General features: G+C 39.8%; 1 protein-coding gene across 3 annotated transcripts; it reads left to right on the top strand.

The window, feature by feature from the left end:
- The first annotated feature begins 30 nt into the window (after window positions 1-30).
- PDIA3 (protein disulfide isomerase family A member 3) lies at window positions 31-22,624 on the top strand. Of its 3 annotated transcripts, none has more exons than XM_032623809.1 (13): window positions 31-359; window positions 6,325-6,403; window positions 8,152-8,269; window positions 12,868-12,975; window positions 14,356-14,485; window positions 18,061-18,177; window positions 18,489-18,614; window positions 19,202-19,384; window positions 20,225-20,333; window positions 20,909-21,037; window positions 21,599-21,678; window positions 22,037-22,094; window positions 22,305-22,624. In XM_032623809.1, the coding sequence occupies exons 1-13, from the start codon at window positions 193-195 to the stop codon at window positions 22,416-22,418; spliced, it is 1,518 nt and encodes a 505-aa protein (XP_032479700.1). In that variant the 5' UTR covers window positions 31-192; the 3' UTR covers window positions 22,419-22,624. The 3 variants fall into 3 exon arrangements, with proteins under 3 accessions (XP_032479700.1, XP_032479701.1, XP_032479702.1); XM_032623810.1 differs by having other exon boundaries at window positions 54-359; window positions 21,002-21,037; window positions 22,305-22,592; XM_032623811.1 differs by lacking the exons at window positions 21,599-21,678; window positions 22,037-22,094 and having other exon boundaries at window positions 54-359; window positions 20,909-21,015; window positions 22,305-22,592.
- The last annotated feature ends 16 nt before the right edge of the window (window positions 22,625-22,640 follow it).

Here is a 22,640-nt window from a genome sequence, read left to right as displayed (position 1 = left end):
GCGCCGCACAGCCAATCGGCGGCTGCCACACTGCGGCCCGAGCCGGGCTGGGGGGTTGGGACCTCCGGCTGCGGGGCCGACTGGGCCAGACGCGCGAGCGCAGCCTGAAGGCTCGTGGTTCTCTGCCCGGCCTCCGCAGTCCCCGCCGAACCCTGACCCTCCTGGCCGCTGCCGCAGCTTCACCTAGTCGCCATGCGCCTCCGCCGCCTAGCGCTGTTCCCGGGCCTGGCGCTGCTCCTCGCCGCTACCCGCCTCGCCGCTGCCTCTGACGTGCTGGAACTCACGGACGACAACTTCGAGAGTCGCATCTCCGACACGGGCTCTGCAGGCCTCATGCTCGTCGAGTTCTTCGCCCCCTGGTGAGGCCATTTAGCCGGGGCGGGAGAGGGAGGGCCGAGTGGGCAGGGGGCGAAGGCGCGGGGACGGTAGGGCCTACGCAGCGCCGGCGCCCTCCATCGTTTCCCCGAGCCCGGCTGAGGCCGGCAGGTTTTCCACCCACCGGGGAGCCGAGCTGCCTCGCGGAGAGCGGAGACGTCGGTACTGATGGCCTGGGAGCGAGATCCGAGAAGGAGAACGCGAAGGCCCCTCTCGCGCAGGGCCACATCCTTACCTCGGTGCTCCTGCGGCACTTCCTATCTGCAGAGGGTTTCACCCCCTGCACCCCATCCTCCCTCGATTGGTATCTTTAGAGTTTCTGGGTGAGTCCGTTTTACTGTTTTCCATTCTATAGACGAGGCATCTCAAGGCCTTATATTGTTGGAAGCCAACGTTTCACCAAGTGCAGAGGCCGTGGGCCCCCAGGATACTTCCTTTCTTCTTGCCCCACGCAGCCGTTGGTTTCTAGCCAAGGTCAGAGTGGCTGCAGAATGGTCATAAGTGTTCTCTTAAGGAAGGCAGTTATTTGTCCATCGCCATGTGCACACTTTCTCCATTAAACTGATCATTTCTCAGTACCATCAGAATTCCGTTAAAAAGAGTAGGTGAACCGAGTAATTCCGTCAGGATCTGTCTAAATGGTCAGTTTTAATTAGGATTTCTGAAAAATGCCAAAGAAGACCCCAGTGAGAAAGTAATCAGTGTTGGAGAAATACTCCACTTGAGAGTGCTTTAACTGAACTAGGATGTAAATTACTTAGGATAGAACTAACTGGAAATAAAAAGCTGGGGGTGGGGTGGGAGTGGGGAAAGGCCAAATAGGATTTCTGACCCAGTAAACCTGAGCGTTGTTATTTTTTTTTTTAACTCCCACATCTTTACCATAGCAAACAATGATTATCTTAACGCTGGGGACAGCTCAGTATAACCACGCTAATTACAGTACTTAAGTTTTCTCCTGCCACAGTGACCCTTAATTAAAAACTATTTATATTCAAAAGTCTCAGTAAAAGAAAGTTAGTGGATAACTTTCACTTGCTTCTAACTCTGGTCTTCACTCTGCAGGGGCTCAGCTGACTTGAGGGTTACACTAGAAGTCCTATAATGAAGACCACCTGAGCCAGAAGGGTGTGCTTAGAGGCAGCACATTTTGTTTTCAGCTTCTGACAGGTTTTGCATCCAGGGCATTACCGCGACTAACTGGCAGTACTGATTACACATCATAGGTGGTGTTTACATGTCACTAGAAATCACTGTTCTCTTAGAAACAACCCTTCCCAATCATGTAACCATGCTGTTAGCTTTGAGGGGGTGTTACTGTAATTAGAATGGCTGTATGGAGTTGTATCAAAACTGGGAGGTGCCTCTGTGACTACAGGGGTCCACATGAAGTGAATTGCTGGAGAATTGTGGGCTATTAGACTATTAGTTTAAAGCAGATTTTTTTTCCCCTATTGAAAGTGATCTATGCTACTTTAAATTGTTGCATGTGCTTCCCTAAAAACTACATATCCCATCATGCACTAAAGTATCCCTAAAGTTGGGTGGATCACTGCTGTGGTGTCTCCATGTAATTGGTCTGGAAGGTAAGTCATCCTCCACAATGCCTACAAGAAGGATCAGTTTTCTGAATGAGTAATTTGGAATCAAGGAAGTCTGTTGATGATGTCCTTATTTCTCCACATTTAGCTCTTTTATTTATTAATATCTTAGCTGGAAATGCTCTCTAACTGCCTTGTACTCCTGGTATAAGTTAGATAGGAACAGTTAAAGAATCCTTATTAAGAGTAAAATGGACCCATTTTGAACAAGTTGTTTTTCTCATTTGTTTTAGGGTATTTTTTCCACTTTCATTTTACAAGTGAAAGTGAAAGATTTCTTTACAGCTGACTCTGTAGACTAATATTTCCATTATGGAGTCAATCATCTATATAGTTTGTAAGAATGGGAGTATCTGAATTTCTCTGGAAGTAAATAGAACTATTTAAATGTTTGTGATAATTTCTGAATATTTATTAGTCAGTCTTAAGTCTTCAGCATCTACCTGTGTTGTAGATTTGTGCCCTGCCCTCTAGGACAGTAGTATTAATTGATGATATTTGATACACAGTGTTTCTAGAGTATAGAAAAAGACTACGTGGATAGTATAAAATGGAATATTTAATATTTCTTCTTATACATATTGATTCCTTTACTTGGAATTCCCTCCCCTCCCCACCCCCAGTTGATCTTTTCAACAAGATTTAGCTCAAAAGTGATTTCTTCCTTCCCTGAACAACTAACTGGTTGTTCCCTCCTCTCCATTGGGACCTAATAATATTATCACCCCTGCCAGACTGATGTTCCTACAGGGAAAGGACTATATCAGTTTTTCTTCTATCAGAGGCTAAAGTAGCATGAGGCACATGACAGGGATGAAGTAATGATTGTTGGGTGAGTATATGTTGGGAGTCATTATTAACTGCTGGGTGCCATCCCTGAAGGTGAATGGGATTATTTGTGTTTTAGTATTATCTAGTAGTAGGTGAAAGAAGTAGTGGTAAAACTTGATGATCACCTTCAAAATCCACCTAATTTCCATTCCTGGTGAATTTAAAGAGGACAATCTCCTCCAGCCTTATTGGAACTTGTTAGACAGGTCCTCCCTTTGGACATTTGATGATGTTGTGGATATTAACAATACTTAAGACAATGGTTTTCAGTCCCAGCCTTGCCACTTATACACACTCCCCCTACACCTCTGGTTATCTCCTGGATTCCTAGAGGAATCATTCAGTAAGTCCCAGGGTGGGGCCTAGGCACACAGGTTTTTTTGTTTTGTTTTGTTTTGTTTTTTAATTTATTTAATTTTATTTATTTTTGGCTGCGTTGGGTCTTAGTTGCTGTACGTGAGCTTTCTCTAGTTGGTGCAAGCGGGGGCTCCTCTTCGTTGCGATGCACGGGCTTCTTAGTGCGGTGGCCTATCTTGTTGTGGAGCATGGGCTCTAGGCACGTGGGCTTCAGTAGTTGTGGCTCGTGGGCTCTAGAGCGCAGGCTCAGTAGTTGTGGCGCATGGGCTTAGTTGCTCTGTGGCACGTGGGATCCTCCTGGACCAGGGGAACCCGTGTCCCCTGCATTGGCAGGCGGATTCTCAACCACTGTGCCACCAGGGAAGTCCCTCTTTTTTTTTTTTTTTTTTTTTAATGCTTAATGGATATTTTTTATATGCATCTGTTTTGAGACCCACTGGTCTGGCCTAATTATTTTGTACTATTTTTTTTTTCTTTTCAGGTGTTTAAAGGTAGTTGAGGTGAAACTTCTTAAATCTGTTGTCTGTCTTCTTAACAATTACTACATACGTATTCAACAGAAATCTCTTAATACATATAACACATTTATTATCTCTTAACCAAAAATAAAAGCCCTTCATAGTTCTGTTTTTTTTTAACCATTATTTTGTAATTCTCAGTGTACAGTTCTTGATAAATTTATTCCTAATTACTTTTATTTTTTTTTCTTTTTTTGGCTGCTCTGGCTCTTCGTTGCGGCGCATGGGCTCCAGAGCGCACGGGCTCAGTAGTTGTAGCACACGGGCTTAGTTGCCCTGTGACATGTGGGATTAGTTCCCCAACCAGGGATCAAACCCACGTCCCCTGCATTGGAAGGCGGATTCTTTTTTTTTTTTTTTTTGCGGTATGCGGGCCTCTCACTGTTGTGGCCTCTCCCGTTGCGGAGCACAGGCTCCGGACGCACAGGCTCAGCAGCCATGGCTCACAGGCCCAGCCAATCCGTGGCATATGGGATCTTCCTGGACCGTGGCACGAACCCATGTCCCCTGCATTGGCAGGCAGACTCCCAACCACTGCGCCACCAGGGAAGCCCGGAAGGCAGATTCTTAACCACTGGACCACCAGGGAAGTCCCCATAGTTCTCTTGAATGCATCATTCTCACTAGTAATTTTAACTTTGCCCTACTCTTCCCCTTCTCTAAAATACCCTACCCCATCCTGTCTGAAGCCTTAAACCTTTAAGGCCCAGATCCAATTCTTACTCTCTTTAACACACATTCATTTTTAACCTTTGCACCCTTATGTTCCCAAAAGCTTAGGTTTATCAGATAAATTGGTTATTTTATTAAATCAGTTGGAATTTGTGTAGTTTTGTTACAACCCACGTACATGAATTTTTAATTTACTATGGAATACAGAGGATATAATGTGAATATATTTTATGTCTCACGAAGAGAAATGCTACCAATGAAACTGTGACACGATTGAAGACACATCCCAATTTCAGATATGGTAAAAGGTGCATCTGTGAAACACAGTATAAGGAATACCATTTATTCACCACCCAGTCTAAAAAATAAAGCCCTTGAAGTTGAAGTCCCTTGTGTATCCCTTCCCCATCTTACACACTGGCCATCCTGAATTTGGTTTTTATCCTTTGGTTCTTTTATACTTTTAGTAAATATGTATGTGACTCTAAGCCACATCTAATATTATAGTCTTTTTTTATATCACTCTTTCAGTTAAGCTTTCTAATGATTATTTTTTTTTCTAATGATTATTTTTGAATAGGACTTCTAAAGACCTAGAAGAATATAAATTCTTAGAATTCTTTGTTTTAAACAAGTTTTGGGGGCAGAATGTTTCCAAGTTACTTATCCATCCATTACTTATAAAATAAATTTTGAGACTTCGGCTATGAAATGTCAGCTCAAATTTCTTCTGTTTCCTTCCTTCTGTTTTCTAATTCTATATTTGCTGTCTGTGAGGAGGTCACAGAACTAATCACGTTCTCCCAGTGATCCCTCTGCAAGTCGTTGGCTTTTGAAGAGATGATACATAGCTGGTGCTAGTTGCGTACTGATAAGCCCCTACCCACATTGCATGTACAGTGTGCCTGTGGGACTGTTAGGGCTTTCTGGGCAGAGGAACAGGTGTTTATGATGGCCCTCTGGGAAAATATTCTAACTGACATAATGCTTTATCTTCATCAGTAGTTATAGTCAGGTGAACTGTGTAGCTGTAAAAATCAAGCTTGCTGTCTTAAATATGTCATTCTCATGCTATGTTGAAACTCAGCTGAGAAGGAAAAAAGCCTCCATCGAGCTGCTAAAGTATATCAAATGAGCACCTTTTGGGCCTTATCCGACTGACCCCCCTCAAACTGGGTTTCTGGTCAGAGTCATATTCAAGGAATGGAGAAAAAGTACTTGATCGTGACTCTTAAAGAGTTAATATCATACTTGGGACCTTATAAGGTTTCAACCAATATATTTTTAAGAACCAGAGTGCTGGTTTTCTAAGGAAAAATACGTACCTTCCTTTTGGAAATGCTACCAGGAATGGGATTATTACTGTCTTGCCCTTTATTTTATCCTCATTAATTGGTCAAAAGGGCTTGAGCCCTTTCCCTCTTTAATGTGGCTTATACTTCTGACTACAGTTTTCAGGGCTCAATTGTACTTTTTTAATCTCTTTTTTAAATTGAAGTATAGTTAATATACAATGCTGTGTTAGTTTCAGGTGTACAGCAAAGTGATTCAGTTATACATATATATATCTATCCTTTTTCAGATTCTTTTCCAGTATAGGTTATTACAGGATAGTGAATATAGTTCCCTGTGCTAGGTCCTTGTTTATTTTATATGTAGTAATGTGTATATGTTAATCCCAGACTCCTAATTTACCCCCGCCATCGCCACCCCATTGCACTTTTGAGAACATAGATGCTGCTCTGGACTGAGCCAGTCCTATAGAGTTGACCTCAGGCTAGAGAAGGTAGCTTTACCTCTGAGAGCTCTGATTTACCTTATCAGTACTGGATGTTGTTCAGGTGATGTTTTTGCTTTTGGAAGCAGCTACTAGTCAAAAGTGGTATTATAATTTGAGATTCTTCCCAGAGAAACAAAATTAACAAACTTACAGGATATATTTGCCTTTTTTCTTCAACATATCTGTATAGGTGCGGACACTGCAAAAAGCTTGCCCCAGAATATGAAGCTGCAGCTACGAGATTAAAAGGAATAGTCCCATTAGCAAAGGTGAGTATAGGTGGATTCTTCATTAAAGGAAATGAGGTATTTTAAATAGTAGTAGGTAAAAATTAACATTGATTTTCTTTATTCTTACAGTGCTAAGAAGAAGAGGGAACACTAGTTTCTGGGCAAATACACAACTGACTTAATTATGGTTTCAAAAGATTACAAGTAGTGAAACTAAGGGAAATGCTGGCATAAGAAAGAAGTAAAATATATGGTAAATAAAAATTAAGGGGGGGCTTCCCTGGTGGCACAGTGGTTGAGAGTCCGCCTGCCGATGCAGGGGACAGGGGTTCGTGACCCGGTCCGGGAGGATCCCACATGCCGCGGAGCGGCTGGGCCCGTGAGCCATGGCTGCTGAGCCTGCGCGTCCGGAGCCTCTGCTCCGCAATCGGAGAGGCCACGGCGGTGAGAGGCCCGCGTACAGTGAAAAAAAAAAAAAAAAATTAAGGGGCAAACATGGAAAGTAAAATTACAATAGTCAAGTTTAGAGGAAAATTATCAATGAGTAAATGAGTTCCCTAAGTTACTATACGCTATTCAAAATGGTGGGAATAGGAAGATGACCAGAGGATGTTAAGTATTAACTAACTGGTCAACTGTAAACTTAGTATTTGCTTTTACAGTCAAACTAATGCTTCCCGAATTTTATGTAGTAAACCCCTAGTTGCTCCGGTCTAAAAGTTCACATCTCGGCCAGCCTCAGATAAATAGTTCATACATATGTAGGACTGTTTTGGGGTTTTTTGGGTTTTTTTTTTTTTGCGGTATACGGTACTCTCACTGTTGTGGCCTCTCCCGTTGTGGAGCACAGACTCCGGACGCGCAGGCTCAGCAGCCATGGCTCACGGGCCCAGCCGATCCGTGGCATGTGGGATCTTCCTGGACCGGGGCACGAACCGTGTTCCCTGCATCAGCAGGCGGACTCTCAACCACTGCACCACCAGGGAAGCCCAGGACTGTTTTTGAAAACTATTTTTAATCCTGATGTTCTGTGGCAGCTTGCCATAGAAAAAAAGAGTTCAGTCATGATTTTGTTCCTGCTTCATGTAGCTATAGTCTTTGTTACTATAGATGCATTACTTTTCTGAACTTTAATTTATGTTAAAGTATTGGGATCATACCTCAGAATCATATGAAGATTGATGAGATAATACATGCAAAGTGCTGATGGCATTACCTAGTTTCGAATAAGTGGCTAAATAGATGGAAGTTGTTTTTCTTTTTCCTGATAGGTCTCACTAGATCTATCATGTTATAGTTTAGCCCAGAATCAAGACTAGCTCAGGGAGCATGTTTAAGTATCAGTACCTTTGCTAATAACCGTAGGTGACTTGCCAAATCAAATATACCCCAACCCGCCTAAGGGATATATATCGATACATCCCACTGATTATAATCATTATCAAAGTAAGCCACTATTTCTAATTTAAGTGATTTATCCTTTGCATATTCTGAGGGGCAGGAAAAAGGTGGAGAACACTGCTTTAGACAATAGAGACTCTAAGGGCAGAATTTAAATAGTCATTTGTGCATTTTGTATGAGGCCCAGGAATCTAAATTTTAGAGTTCCTTAGGTGGTTCTGAGGTAGCTAGCCAAGCACCAGTCTGCCTTTAAAATCTAATATTCTGTAGGATGTGTCAAAAATTGCTTGATATTTTGATTTGACCACTCTTAATATTTTGGGAATATAGGAAGAGCCTGCAGCAGGCTTTTGGATAACAAGTGGTTCATGTATTTTAATCTTTAGGTTGATTGTACTGCCAATACAAACACCTGTAATAAGTATGGAGTGAGTGGATATCCAACCCTGAAGATATTTAGAGATGGTGAAGAAGCAGGTGCTTATGATGGGCCAAGGACTGCTGGTAAGGATCCTGGATTACATTCTGGAAACTGGATCTGTTTAAGTACCCTGTTCTTTGTAGTGGGAACATGACATTTTCTATACAAGATACTTTAAGTCTTAAAAATTCCTCACCTAAGAGGTCAGTTTGGAAGCTAACAAAAGACTTCTGTAACTGAACAGATTATGTAAGTAATGTAGAAAATACTTGAACTTGATTTATAAGGTTTACTAGCATTTTTTTATTTGACAAATACTTATTCAGTACTTACTCTGTGCCAGATAGTCCAGATATACTAGGTGCCCAGACTTTATTGATAAATAAAACAGACAAGGTTCCTACTCTTGTGATACTTACATTCTGGGAGATGAAGAGAAGAAGGCAACACACAAGTTTTAAAAAATATATAGATAACCACCTCACATCCATTAGGATGACTACTATAAAGAAAAAAAAAGAACAAGTGTTGGCAAGGATGTGGAGAAATTGGAACCCTTCTGCACTGTTGTTGTGGACTTACATAAAGTGGTGCATGCAGCTGCTATGGAAAACAGAATGGTGTATCCTAAAAAAACAAAAATAGAATTACTGTATGATCCACTATTCCACTTCTGGGTATATACCTAAAAGAATTAAAAGCAGAGTCTGGAAGAGATGTTTGTATACCCATGTTTATAGCTGCATTGTTGACAATAGCAAAAAGGTGGAAGCAGCCCAAGTGTCCCATCAGTGGGTGAATATACAAAATGTAGTATATTAATAATAATTAATTATATGTAAATTGTATATAATACAGTGGAATATTATTCAGCCTTAAAGAGGAAGTTCTGATGTGCTACAACATGGGTGAACCTTGAAGACATGCTAAGTGAGATAAGCCAGTACAAAAAGACAAATACTGTGTCATTCCACTTATATGAGATTCCTAGTCAGTTTCACAGAGATAGAAGTAGAATGTGGTTCCCAAGGGCTGTGGGGAGTTGCTTAATGAATAGAGTTTCAGTTTTGCAAAATGAAAACAGTACTGGAGATTGGTTGTACAACAATGTGAATGTACTTAATGCCACAGAATTGTATACTTTAAAATGGTTAAGATGGTAAATTTTATGTTATGTATATTTTACCACAATTAAAAAATTTTTAATGTCAATAATATATGTGGATAAGATAGATTCAGTTAGTGATAAGAGCATTAGAGGAGAAAAATAAAACTGATGTGATAGTGATTGGGGTTGGGAGTACCACATTATGAGTGATCAGGGAAGTAACCTTTGAGCTGAGACCTGAATGATAGGAAGGAGCTAACCATGAGAAGATGTGGACCAGAGCTTTCCAGGCAGAGGGAAAATAGGTACAAAAAGACCCTAAGGCATAACTGAGCTTGATATGTTCAAGGGACAGAAAGACCTTGTGGCTGGAATATAATTAGCAAGGATGACAGGTGAAGTTTGGGAAGTAAGTGGGCTGGCCCTCTACATAGGGCCCATAATTAATAAGAAAGTATGTTTTGGATAGTTTTATCTTGAGTCTATCAAATAATTAGGCATATTTTACCTTTTTATTATGAAAAGGTGAGAGGAAAGGGGTTTGTTCAGTTTGGGCATTTTAGGTGATGTGGAAATTTTTCAGCATGTATGATTGATACTCGTATACAAAGCTGTACATAAGATGGCTCCTGTCTAACTCTTAAGACTATTAAGACTTAAGACTATTTCACTTTAGAATCTTTGCCCTAGCTGTGTCCACAGCCTGAAATGATCTTCCCCCATGTTTGCATGGCTTGCTCCTTTTTTTCATTCAGATCCTGGCTTAAATTTCACCTCCCAGGGAATTCCCTGGTGGTCCAGTGGTTAGGACTTGGCGCTTCACTGCAGTGGCCCAGGTTCGATCCCTGGTCATGCAACTAAGATCACACAAGCTGCGCAGCACGGCGCCCCCCTCCCCGCCAAAAAAAAAATTCTTCCAGATGCTTACCCAGGCCACCAAACCTAAGGTAGCCACCCAGTCATACTCTTACCATCCTCTTAATTCTCTGCATAGTACTGGTTACTATCTGATATTTTAAATTGTTTACTTATTTGAAGATTTATTGTATTATTTATTTGCGGATTTATTTGGAGATTTACTTATATTGTAAGCTCCAAGAGATCAGAGACCTTGTTTGGTTTATTTATTACTCTATCCCCAGTACCTAGGTCCTCCACATGTAGTAGATAATAACTCTTCAATGCATGAATAAATATTTTGGCCCAAGTGAGGTCATTTAGCCAACACTCAAAATTTGATATGTCTAAGAACAAAAGGTAAAATCTTAATTTTTTTTTTTTCCTGATCTTAAAAGCATTAATGAACACATGTTACGATTCAGATTTTATTAGCTCAGGGTAGAGTTAGCAGTTAGAATTATTGATATGTTTTTCTCTGGACTTAGGTCTAAACTATATTGTATGTGAACCCAACCAGACTGCTGCTAGGCAGATAATCTCACTTGGGCTGTACATAGATTTCTTAAACTCAAGTATTTCTCAGCATCTGACTAGGTGATCAGATGTTTGGCTACTTAAGATGGATTATTTTATTCATGTATTCTAAGAACTATGCTGTTTGCCTTCCTGCTTCAACTGGTTACTCAGCCCTCCCTTTATACTTCCCAGAGAATTTTAAATACTCAGGGAGAAACGTAACACTTTTCATCATATCCCTGAGGTAAAGTTCTTTATAATAATTTATATTGTGATATAGTAATTACAGTCCCCTTGCAGGCCAAAAAATTCATATGCAATATCAATTTACCTATTGACACAACCCCTCCTCTGTGAGGAGTTGAGGAAAACATTTAAGAGGAAAAAAAAATCATGAATGGAGAGAGAAGGAAAGAAAAACCTCTAAAAGAAGCAAAATAGATTCAATCATGTTGAAACAGTTAAATAGTACTCTGTCTCAGTCGGTCAGCAAATCCTTAGAGTTCTCAGAAGAGAAAGGGGTGGGAGAGGTGGAGTATTACAGAGGAGTAGCACGGAGCCCAGAAGAAAATAGAATAATAGTCTGTCAAATAGACTTAAAGGGTAAAAGATTTTTTGTGTTTTTGTATGTGATTATTATTTTTAAACAGTTTTACTTACCTAGCACATTTCACCTAAATAGGAAAATGTGATTTGGGTGGATCTGGGTCGTGGCATAGTTTGACCTGTATATAGTTAAACCCTGAAACAAGATAGCCAAGGCACTGCATTTTCTATTTTTAAAATGCAAGACTACATGTGACTGTGCCACTTAAGAATAAAGGATTTGTTTGTTTAATTCATTTGCAAAATGGATATTTCTTGAACTTGTTATGTGTTAGGTATTATTCTTAGAGTTAGGTGTATATCAGCAAAACAGACAAAAATAAATAAGGATAGAGTATTAGATGGGTGAAATGTGCTGTAAGAAAGATAAAGCAGGCGATAAGGGAGTGTTGGGGGTTGAATAGGTTTTAGTTTACAAGGAATGGTTAGGGAAGGCTTCCTTGAGAAGGTGACTTTTTTGTTTGTTTGTTTTTATTTATTATTTTTGGCTGCATTTGGTCTTTGTTGCTGCGTGCGGGCTTTCTCTAGTTGCAACGAGAGGGGGCTACTCTTCGTTGCGGTGTGCAGGCTTCTCATTGCGGTGGCTTCTCTTGTTGCGGTACATGGGCTCTAGGCGCACGGGCTTCAGTAACTGGCACGTGGGCTCAGTAGTTGTGGCTTGCGGGCTCCAGAGCACAGGGTCAGTAGTTGTGGCTCACAAGCGTAGTTGCTCCGTGGCATGTGGGATCTTCCCGGACAAGGACTCAAACCTGTGTCCCCTGCATTGGCAGGCTGATTCTTAACCACTGGGCCACCAGGGAGGTCCCGAGAAGATGACATTTTGAGTTAAGACCTAAAGGAGGAGGTGAGGAAGGAAGCCAGGTGGATATCTGGGGAAAGATTGTTCTAGGCAGAGAACAACATGCACAAAGGTATTATCTGTATTGTTATAAACACTTTAATACATCACTGGCAGGGATATGAATAAGTACAGTCTCTTTGGGGGGGCAGTTAAACAGTTATAAATGCATGTACTCTTTGACCCAGTGAATCCACTTTTAGGAAATTACCCTACAGGTACACTCGGTCATGTGTAAAATGATGCTAGTACAAGGTTGTTTATTGCAGAATCATTTACAGTAGCAAGAAATTGGAAACAAATGTTCATCAGTTGTGGCTGGTTAAATAAATTGTGGTACATCCATACAATGAAACACCATGTGGCTATAAAGAAGATTGAGGTAGTTCATTACGTATATTGACATTAATTATCTCTAAGCTATGTTAAATGACAAAAACAAAATACAGAACAGCATATGTGTGTGCTGCCATTTGAGGAGAAAAGAAAAGAATAAATATGTAATTGCTTGTTTCTGAATAATATGTCTGGAAAGATATACAAAAAACTGAAATGTTATCCTATAGGGAAGAAACTGGGTCACAAGGAAAAGGATAGGAAGAAAACTTCATTGTATATGCTTTTGAACTTTTTAAACTTTAAATCATGTGAATGATTACCTTTTCAAAAATTATAAATTTGTGTTGCTATAATCTTTCATCTTGTCTTTTAAGATGGAATTGTCAGCCACCTGAAGAAGCAGGCTGGACCAGCTTCAGTTGGTCTCAGGACTGAGGAAGAATTTGAAAAGTTCATTAGTGATAAAGATGCTTCTGTGGTGGGTGAGTAGCAAATTTGATTATGCCACAAAATCATCAACATGGTTTCAAAAGCCCTCTATGTCTGAGTAAACAATAAAGTTAAAACTGTTTGGGAAACCTTGGGGGCAGCTGAAAAGACAACTCACAAAATTAGGTCAGCATTACTATAATGTAGAAAAAATTGGTGTTTTATTTGAGTGGCCTGGTATTCTTTCAGGTGTAAAGATTTAATGTCAATTAAAGGAAATAGGAATAGCTTCAGTTTTTCCTATCACTTCTTAAACTCCTGAGATTTAACTCAAATAATAGAGTACTTAAAACTGAAAATGGGGTTTTAAGGTGGGAGGATATAAGTAAATGATAAACCTCTGTGTCTGCTATTTTCACAGTTGTAGGGGAATTTACAATTTAAGATCAAATTGCTAGGATTTGTGTATGTTTTTACAGCAATCTTTGCTTTCTTGGGTGTTGCAATATCTCATTATTTTTAAAATAACTTGAGCCAATTAAACACATTCTACATCTTGAGTGTTTTTTGTTTTGTTTTGTTTTAAATGTAATGCATAATACATTTGACTAAAAAATAAATTTAAGGCTTCCCTGGTGGCACAGTGGTTGAGAGTCCGCCTGCCAATGCAGGGGACACAGGTTCGTGCCCCGGTCCGAGAGGATCCCACATGCCGCGGAACGGCTGGGCCCGTGAGCCATGGCTGCTGAGCCTGCACGTCCGGAGCCTGTGCAGTGAGAGGCCCGTGTACCGCAAAAAAAAAATAATAATAAATTTAAACATACAAGCGTGTGTTCTCTTAATCTCCTAATTACTGTAATAAAACTGAGTTTCTGGCAGTAGAGGATGGTTTATCATTTAAGTTTGACTAAAAGTCATTTCTTATCTGGATATTGATTCTGTATATTTTACAAGGAGTTAACCATAAGTAGACATTTAATAAACACTGAGGTTTCGGGCACTTTACTAGATTTGAAGTTCTAAAGACAAATAAGACATAGAAAAAAATATGGTGAATTAATTTACACTTTATTTTGGCATACTACCTTATTTAATCCTCTGACACCTGAAATAGTCCCTAAGACTCTAAGGAGTTAGGCAATTTGCTCAAATTTTTCAACTGTGAAAAACTAGAATTAAGACTTGAACCCTAACAAATTCTCTCCCTTGGCTTCCTCAAAAAAGTATTTTTTTAAGGGTAGAGAAAGAATTCTTATCCTAAATATTTCATCAAATATCCTCAGTACTCATGGCAAAGCAGACCCAATCCTCCTATCTATCTTGCTTTGCTTATCCATAATAAGATAAAGACTGAAAAAATAGAAGAATTTTAAAGTTTTGAATATGTCTCAGCACTTACTGTTTCTTCCTTGTGTTTGACATTTTCTATATAGGTTTTTTCAAGGATTTATTTAGTGACGCTCACTCTGAGTTTCTAAAAGCAGCCAGCAACTTGAGGGATAACTACCGATTTGCACACACCAGTGTTGAGTCTCTGGTGAACAAGTATGATGATGATGGAGAGTAAGTAACTGAGTTAAATGCCCTTGTAAATGTGCACCTTGACCAAGTGCTATTGTGTGAACTGGTGGTTTTTAAGCCTAGTTTTTCCAAAAGCTTTATTGTGCACATACTAGGCAGTAAGCTAAGTTCTGGAAACTGTTGCTGCCTTTGAGGGGCATCTAGTAATGGGAGACAGTGAATATATTTAAAAATACAAGTGTAAGTGAGCATTATATGTATTATGGTAGAAATTAGGCAGAGTGTACCAGAAGTACAGAGGAGGGAATGATTTTTTGGGGGTGGGGTGGGGAGTCGTATCAAAAAATGTCGTAGAGGAGGTGACTTTTGAGGTATATCTTGAAAGATAAGTTTTTCCAGGCAGGTTATGGTGGGGGATAAACATTATTCCAGATAGAGCAGCAGGAGAGAGGGCCTCGAGATGTGAAACAACCTAAGCGTGTTGGGACCTGTAGTACTGCTGGAGTATTGTTCGTGGATGAGGTCATAGTGAAAGGTAAGCTTGGAGAGGTAAGCAGAGACCAAATTATAGAAAACCTTAAGTGCCATACAGAAAAATTTAGATTTTATCTTTTAGATATTTGAGAGCCATTGAAAGACTTTGAGCTAGACAGTAATGTGATTAATTTTGTGTTTTCAGCGGAAAAGACACTGGCACCCATATAGTGGTGGTTTGAAAGGGGAGGGATGGCAAGGCAGTCAAGAGAGTCTAAACTAAGGGTGACATCTGAGAATCTAAATTAAGGCAGTAGTAGGGGCAATGAAGAAGAAGGAGTGTGTATAAAAAATGTAGACAATAGGATTTGGCCCCTAGCCAAGTGTGAAAAAGGGCAGATCTACAGTAAGTCTAGGTTTCTAAAGACTTGGATAACTGGGCCAATCATCATCAAGCTATGAAGAAGACGAAGAGAAACAAATTTGGGGGGAATGATGATGAGTTCTATTTTGGCACAGTGAATTTGAGTAGTTTTGAGACATCCGGTGGTGAAGACCCATTGGACAATTGGATAAATGAGACTAAAATTCAGGAAAAGTTCTCAACTGAATTAAAAGATTTATAGGTCAACCACATGTAAGTGGTTATTGAAACCATAGGACTAGATGAGATCACTCAAGGTGAGCATATAGAGTAAAAAGAAAAGCGTGACAAGGGTTAGTGTTATTTATATTTAACAAAATATGCAGTGTTTACTATGTGCCATGTACTGTTAACTCTTTTAATCCTCTTAAATTGTTGAGACAGAGCTGTCATTATCTCCATTTACAGAGGAGAAAGCACACAAAGAGGTTAAGCTTCACATGCCGTAAATGGCAGGGTTGAACTTGTGCAGCTAGAAGGTCTAGCTGCAACGTTGTTGGGCTTAACCATGAGGCTCTACTGCCTTTTAGATTAAGAGACACCAGGTCTATAAATGATGTGGAGCCACTTGTGGCTCATTAAGCACACCACATATCAGCCTGTTACCCTTAGATTTGTTCACTGTGTCTGCCTCTCACACTTGTCATTAAAAGTGGCCTATCAGGGCTTCCCTGGTGGCGCAGTGGTTGAGAGTCCGCCTGCCGATGCAGGGGACATGGGTTCGTGCCCCGGTCCAGGAAGATCACACATGCCACGGAGCGGCTGGGCCCGTGAGCCATGGCCGCTGAGCCTGTGCGTCTGGAGCCTGTGCTCCTCAGCGGGAGAGGCCACAACAGTGAGAGGCCCGCGTACTGCCAAAAAAGAAAAAAAAAGTGGCCTATCAGTGGGACTTCGCTGGTGGTCCAGTGGCTAAGACTCTGTCCTCCCAATGTAGGGGGCCTGGGTTTGATCCCTGGTTGGGGAACTAGATCCCACATGCCACAACGAAGATCCCGCGCGCTGCAACTAAGACCCAGGGCAGACAAGTAAATAAATAAATAAATCTTTTTTAAAAAAAGGAAAAAAAAAATGGCCTCTCAGCCTCTGATCAGAAGTCTTAATTAGAAGACCTTATATGAAGGGTGTCTTAAGTTCTTCATGTGTAGACCTTATATGAAGGGTGTCTTAAGTTTTTCATGTGTACCCCAATGCCATAACATCATTAAAGATCACATTTAGAACTGATTTCAATTTTGGACAATAACTGCTCTGAAATTGGTAACTATGCTTTTAAAAAAAATCTGAGACATAGTCACCTTCTTGGTTGCCCAGCGTGTTTATATTAGGTCCCTTTTTGCTATGTAGTTTCCTTGTATACTATGAAAATGCCTGTGTTTTAACTGACATAAAGTTAATGGTTAACATTGGAAGAGTGGAGAGAGGGATATAAGGACTTAAAGGTGCTGACACCTAGCCCAAAACAAGTGATAAAATTGTATACAGGTGTGTATAGTGTGGGGAGGAGGAATGAAAGAAGCAAGAGGCAAGATATTGATAGTTAGAATAGTGATATTTTCTGGGAACGCTTGTACTAGATATAAACCTGTGACTCAGAACCAAATTGGGGTTCAGTTTTAGCTGAAAAAAGGGTTAGAAAGTAAAGAAGGGCACTTCCCTGGTGGCACAGCAGTTATGAATCCGGCTGCCACTGTAGGGCATACGGGTTCGAGCCCTGGTCCCGTAAGATCCCACATGCCGCGGAGCAGCTAAGGCCATGTGCCACAACTACTGAGCCCGCGCTCTAGGGCCCGCAAGCCACAACTACTGAGCCCACATGCCTCGAGCCCGAGCTCCACAACAAGAGAAGCCACCGCAATGAGAAGCCTGCGCATCTCAACGAAGGGTAGCCCCCGCTTGCCACAACTAGAGAAAGCCTGCATACAGCAACAAAGACCCAACACAGCCAAAAATAAATAAATAAATTTATTAAAAGAAAAAAAAAGAAGGAATTTCCTTCAAGTGTTCCGGTGGAATGAGGAAAGCTTGGTTTAGGGAGAGAGGCAACGTAGTACCAGGAAGAGAAAACTTTGTAAACTGTGTTTATTCATATAGAGAAATCTAGAACAAAAAAATTTTTAATGGACTCAAGCTAAATATTATCTATAATCATATACCTACCTATAGAAGTTTTACAGCTGGGAGGAATCTTAAATATATTTTCTCTAATGAAGTAATTTTCTTACTGTGTGGGAGAGTTGAATTTTCAATGAGACTGGCAGGGCAAGGTACCTTCCAGTAAGAGCAAGTTCTGCTTTATTTTATTGTACATATTGGGGCTTTGGGGTAAGTTGGGTTTTGTTTTTAAAGGTTTGGAAATTAATTATCTACTCTAACCCCCTTTTGTACTGATGTAAAAGCTGAAGCCCAGAAGAATTAAATTGATACCTGGCCCAAGGCCTTTGAAGTTAGTGGTGGAGCAAGTATTAGAACCAAGGTATTCTAACTTTGCAACCCAGGTTTATTAAATCATCATACCCAATTATTACACTTGAAATTAAGGTGGTTAGCTCCTTAGCTTTGATGAGAAGGTCATGTTGCCAAGGCTGTGGTCCCAGAAAAGAGTCCTTATGTGCTTAAATGGTGATAGTAGAAGTGGCAGCAAGCGTAGATAGTCTGAGCTTTAAATAAAAGGTGGGAGACAGTTCTTTTGCTGTCTACCTACTAAGACTTTTTTCTAAAGGGGTATCACCTTGTTTCGTCCGTCACATCTGATGAACAAGTTTGAGGACAGGACTGTGGCATATACAGAGCAGAAAATGACCAGTGGAAAGATTAAAAAATTTATTCAGGAAAACATGTGAGTACCTCTTTATACTTTTGGGATTTCTTGGCTTCATTTTAGTTTGTTTATCTCATTTATTAAGCAGAGCCATGTTTTAGATTAAATAGCCTCATTCATGGGATTGTAATGATAATAGTTGAGTTTATATTAAAGTAGTAATGTTTGGGTCCTAGAACTCCTATTGTGGTCCTATAAGTTACATTACTCAGTACTTATCCTATATATTGAAAATTTCTTTCCTTTTTAAGTGCTGTCAGTTACTTTATGATAATTCCATAACATAGCTATAAACCAGCCAAATTTGATAATGGATTGTATCATTTCAGTTTTGGTATCTGCCCTCACATGACAGAAGACAATAAAGATTTGATACAGGGCAAGGACTTACTTATGGCCTACTATGATGTGGACTATGAAAAGAATGCTAAAGGTTCCAACTACTGGAGAAACAGGTAATAATAATTTTTCCCCTTTGTAAATAAGTTTACCCAGTGCATAAACAATTCCTTCTAACTATCCTATTACCAAGTGTGATGTGAGAACAGATAAGAAAATGGGATTTGAAGCTGTAAGGACAAATAAACTATTTCCAAAATCTGTTAGGCATATCTTCCATAGGTGTTCGTTTGCCGTGTGACACAGCTGATTCCTGACCTCACAATAAAAGATGCAAATGTTATCTAAAATGTCCTTTAACACATTGTGCCTTGTTGCCCACTGAGACCCTCAGTGTATTTTATCCTTATAAATTTTCTTTTTGGGTTAGTTATTATGCCTGCAATATTTTATAGTTATATAATATAACAAGTTTCAGTGGGGATGGACTATTTGCTTGGGTACCAACAGTTTGGCAGTGAAGTTCAGTAAGACACTGGAGTATACCATAATCCTATGTCACTGCCCAAGAACACAAGTTCAGACTGTTTCCATAGGGCTGCAGGGACTATGAAATTTTGCTTTCTAGTCTCTTGCTTCTTGGTTTAGAAGTGCTTTACCATCCTGGTATAATCTTGGCATAAATATCTCTTGTTTCCTATAGAGTGATGATGGTGGCAAAGAAATTCCTGGATGCTGGGAAGAAACTCAACTTTGCTGTAGCTAGCCGCAAAACCTTTAGCCATGAACTTTCTGATTTTGGCTTGGAAAGCACTACTGGAGAGATTCCTGTTGTTGCTATCAGAACTGCAAAAGGAGAGAAGTTTGTCATGCAGGAGGAGTTCTCGTGAGTTACAAGTTAGCGTGGGTTTGGGATTTGATTCTGCAAAGAAACTATTAAAGCCTTTTACACTACTGAGGATTTAAAAAGAAGAACATTGGAATGTGAAGCTAGGTCTTGTAATCAAGACATATGACGGTCACTTTTCTCAATTAATTATAGATAATTTAAGGATCATGATTCTTAATAAATTTTGAAAAGTAACAAAAGGATGGCAGCTTGGAATTCTTACATGATTATTTCCACCCTGCCATTAAAAATAGTAAATAGAGAACATTAGACAGTCTCTTTGAGATTGATGTAATTTCAGACCAACCCAGTCCCCTCCCATCCCTACAGAATGTCTTTTCTTCTTGGAATACCACATTGGCCTAAAGTAAACTCAGGGTATTGAAAAGATCTTAAGACCCCAGACAGTTTTGACTATCACCTTCTGAGACTTCGGGAGATTAAGACAAGAGAAAATCTTCCTGTGAGTGAAATCAGTTAAAAAAAAAAACAAAAAAAAAAAACCAAAAAACGATAGGCATTATTCTCCAGAGCAACAAAATAGGACCTGGTTCTTTTGCAGAATAGAATTTCCAGAAGGACCAATGTTTTCTTCCTTCTCTGACCTTTCTAATCCACAAAGAACACACTAGAAATACAAGAAGGTGGTTGCTTTCTTGTTCAGTCTGTAGTTCTGCATATTGAGAAACAAGGGCTCTGTCTTTTTTTTTTAAACTTCCAGTTACTTCCTAGCCTTGAAATTTAAACTATGTAGAAACTATTCTAAGAAATGGTTTTTAGTTTTCTCAGTGGTGGGAGCAAGTTAACAAAACTGATCCCTTGTTTTTCTAATACCAGGCGCGATGGCAAGGCTCTTGAGAGATTCCTGCAGGATTACTTTGATGGCAACCTGAAGAGATACCTGAAGTCTGAGCCTATCCCAGAGAGCAATGATGGGCCCGTAAAGGTGAGGCGCACACAACTTCCCCAAGCCCCTACATAGCTGTCTCTCCTCATTTCTTTATTCCCAAAATACTGGGAAGTGCTAAGTGAAGACCATGTTGGCTACTCAGTTTCTGTTTTTGTTTGTACTCACCTCCCTCATCATAAAATAAGCATTGTCAGAGTTCATTATGCTTAACAGGGGCAGGATTAGAATTTTCTGATGATATTTGTATTGGGGCTAGGTTACTCTTCAGGGCAGAGCAAGCTAACCCGTAATAGAATAGTTTTAAGAATAGCTATAAAAAAAAAAAAAAAAAGAATAGCTATAATATTGTTGTTCTGAGATTATTTTAAGCAAGAGTTGGGTAGCACTTGTTTCCTGTGACTTCCTGAACTTAGTCTGACAGGTGACAGACATGGGAATGAGTTGATTTCTGGGGAATAGTAATATCTTAATAAAGTCTATAAATATGAGTTGGGTTTCATATTTTTAATGGCAACACAACAAATTTGAGAGGGATTGGGTCCAGAAACAAATATAGCTCATGAATGTATACAACTTGGCTTACCAGCTAGAGAATCTTCTCTGTTTCCCAGGTAGTAGTAGCAGAGAATTTTGATGAAATAGTGAATGATGAAAATAAAGATGTGCTGATTGAATTTTACGCTCCTTGGTGTGGTCACTGTAAGAATCTGGAGCCTAAGTATAAAGAACTGGGAGAGAAGGTAAGTGTGAACCATATTCTGAAGTTAAATTTGAGTTGGGAAGTTTACATACATAGTCAGCATTGGCTATTTAGTTACCCTTATTAGTTCAGAACCTAAGTACTGGTAGATTTTTTTTCAACTCTCTACTGTTTACTCACTTTCTCCTGACTGCCCTCTGAGCCTGTACAATGCCTCAGATACCTGCTTTACCTTTCCACTCCTCAGACTCAATCTAGATTGTGGTTAAAAGTATCCTGGCATCTGAATTTTGATAGTGGCTTATATGAATTCATTATGTTCCTTCATCTTATATCACTTGGCTTAGCCCTTATAGTATCTTATTTAGGCCAGGTAATTTTGAAGGTATCTGTATATAGAGTCTTAATGTGTAGGAACCAAGAGAGAAAAGGGAAGTTTATGGAAAGTTTGATATTGTGTGCAAGTATCACTACTCTTCCTATCTCAGCAGCAAAACTTATCCAAGCTTTTAAAGAATGAGATTGTTTTAAGTCCTAAATTGACTATGTCCCTCAGTCACTGAAAACTTGAAATTTCAAGATCTAACCTTTTTATTAACAGCTCAGAAAAGACCCAAATATTGTCATAGCCAAGATGGATGCCACAGCCAATGATGTGCCTTCTCCATATGAAGTCAGAGGGTAAGTAGATTAAAAACTAGTAAAAGTATCTAGGTAACTGATAGGAAAAAATAAGCTTGTAAACCATTTCTGTATTGCGCGTAGTTTGGAGAGTCCTCATATTCCAGTTGAGCACAGAACCACCAATGCCTTCCTGGCTTAAAGTTCTGCAGCATTGGCCCACATGACTGCCACAGACCTTGTGAGCTTTCATATTTCTGAGTTTTGATAGGATGTAATGTAGCCACCAATGGAAAATAGTATCTGGTCAGATTAGAAATCATGAAGAGAAGTTACTCCTAGAAGCAGTTATTAGGAAAGTGTATGTCAGAGTTACTCTGGAATCTGAAATTTGTCAACTCTTTTCTTCTTTTGCCAGTTTTCCTACCATCTACTTCTCTCCAGCCAACAAGAAACTGAATCCAAAGAAATATGAAGTAAGTGCATTGTCTCATCTCCCCACAAATACATACACACACACAGACACATATTCAGTTCTTTGAGTTTATGTAACTGGAAACTCAACTCATGGTCCATATATGTGGTTGCTAATGTGCTTTTAAAAATTCAAGTCTTCCTATTGGGGAAAAAGAAAATCCACAGTTCTTTGAAAGGTTAAATTTTCAGAGTTATCTTTCTGTTTTCAGGGTGGCCGTGAATTAAGTGATTTTATTAGCTATCTAAAGCGAGAGGCTACAAACCCCCCTGTAATTCAAGAAGAAAAACCCAAGAAGAAGAAGAAGGCACAGGAGGATCTCTAAAGCAGCAGCCAAACACAACACTTTGTAAAAGGACTCTTCCACGAGAGATGGGAAAACCATTGGGGAGGACTGGGACCCCTATGGGATTATTACCTCTCAGGGCTGAGAGGACAGAATGGATATAATCTGAATCCTGTTAAAATTTTCTCTAAACTGTTTCTTAGCTGCACTGTTTATGAGAATACCAGAACCAGTTTATGTTTGTGGTTTTGGGAAAAATTA

The sequence above is a fragment of the Phocoena sinus genome, chromosome 2 (assembly GCF_008692025.1).
Source record: "Phocoena sinus isolate mPhoSin1 chromosome 2, mPhoSin1.pri, whole genome shotgun sequence".
Classification (NCBI taxonomy): domain Eukaryota; kingdom Metazoa; phylum Chordata; class Mammalia; order Artiodactyla; family Phocoenidae; genus Phocoena; species Phocoena sinus.
This window is presented reverse-complemented; position numbering and strand designations above follow the sequence as displayed.

Excerpts from the sequence above, each read along its gene's own strand:
- PDIA3 (XM_032623809.1), top strand. The coding sequence starts at position 193 with ATGCGCCTCCGCCGCCTAGCGCTGTTCCCGGGCCTGGCGCTGCTCCTC. Across the intron at positions 6,404-8,151 it reads GAATAGTCCCATTAGCAAAG|GTTGATTGTACTGCCAATAC; the intron begins GTGAGTATAGGT and ends TTTAATCTTTAG. Across the intron at positions 21,679-22,036 it reads TCTCCATATGAAGTCAGAGG|TTTTCCTACCATCTACTTCT; the intron begins GTAAGTAGATTA and ends TTCTTTTGCCAG.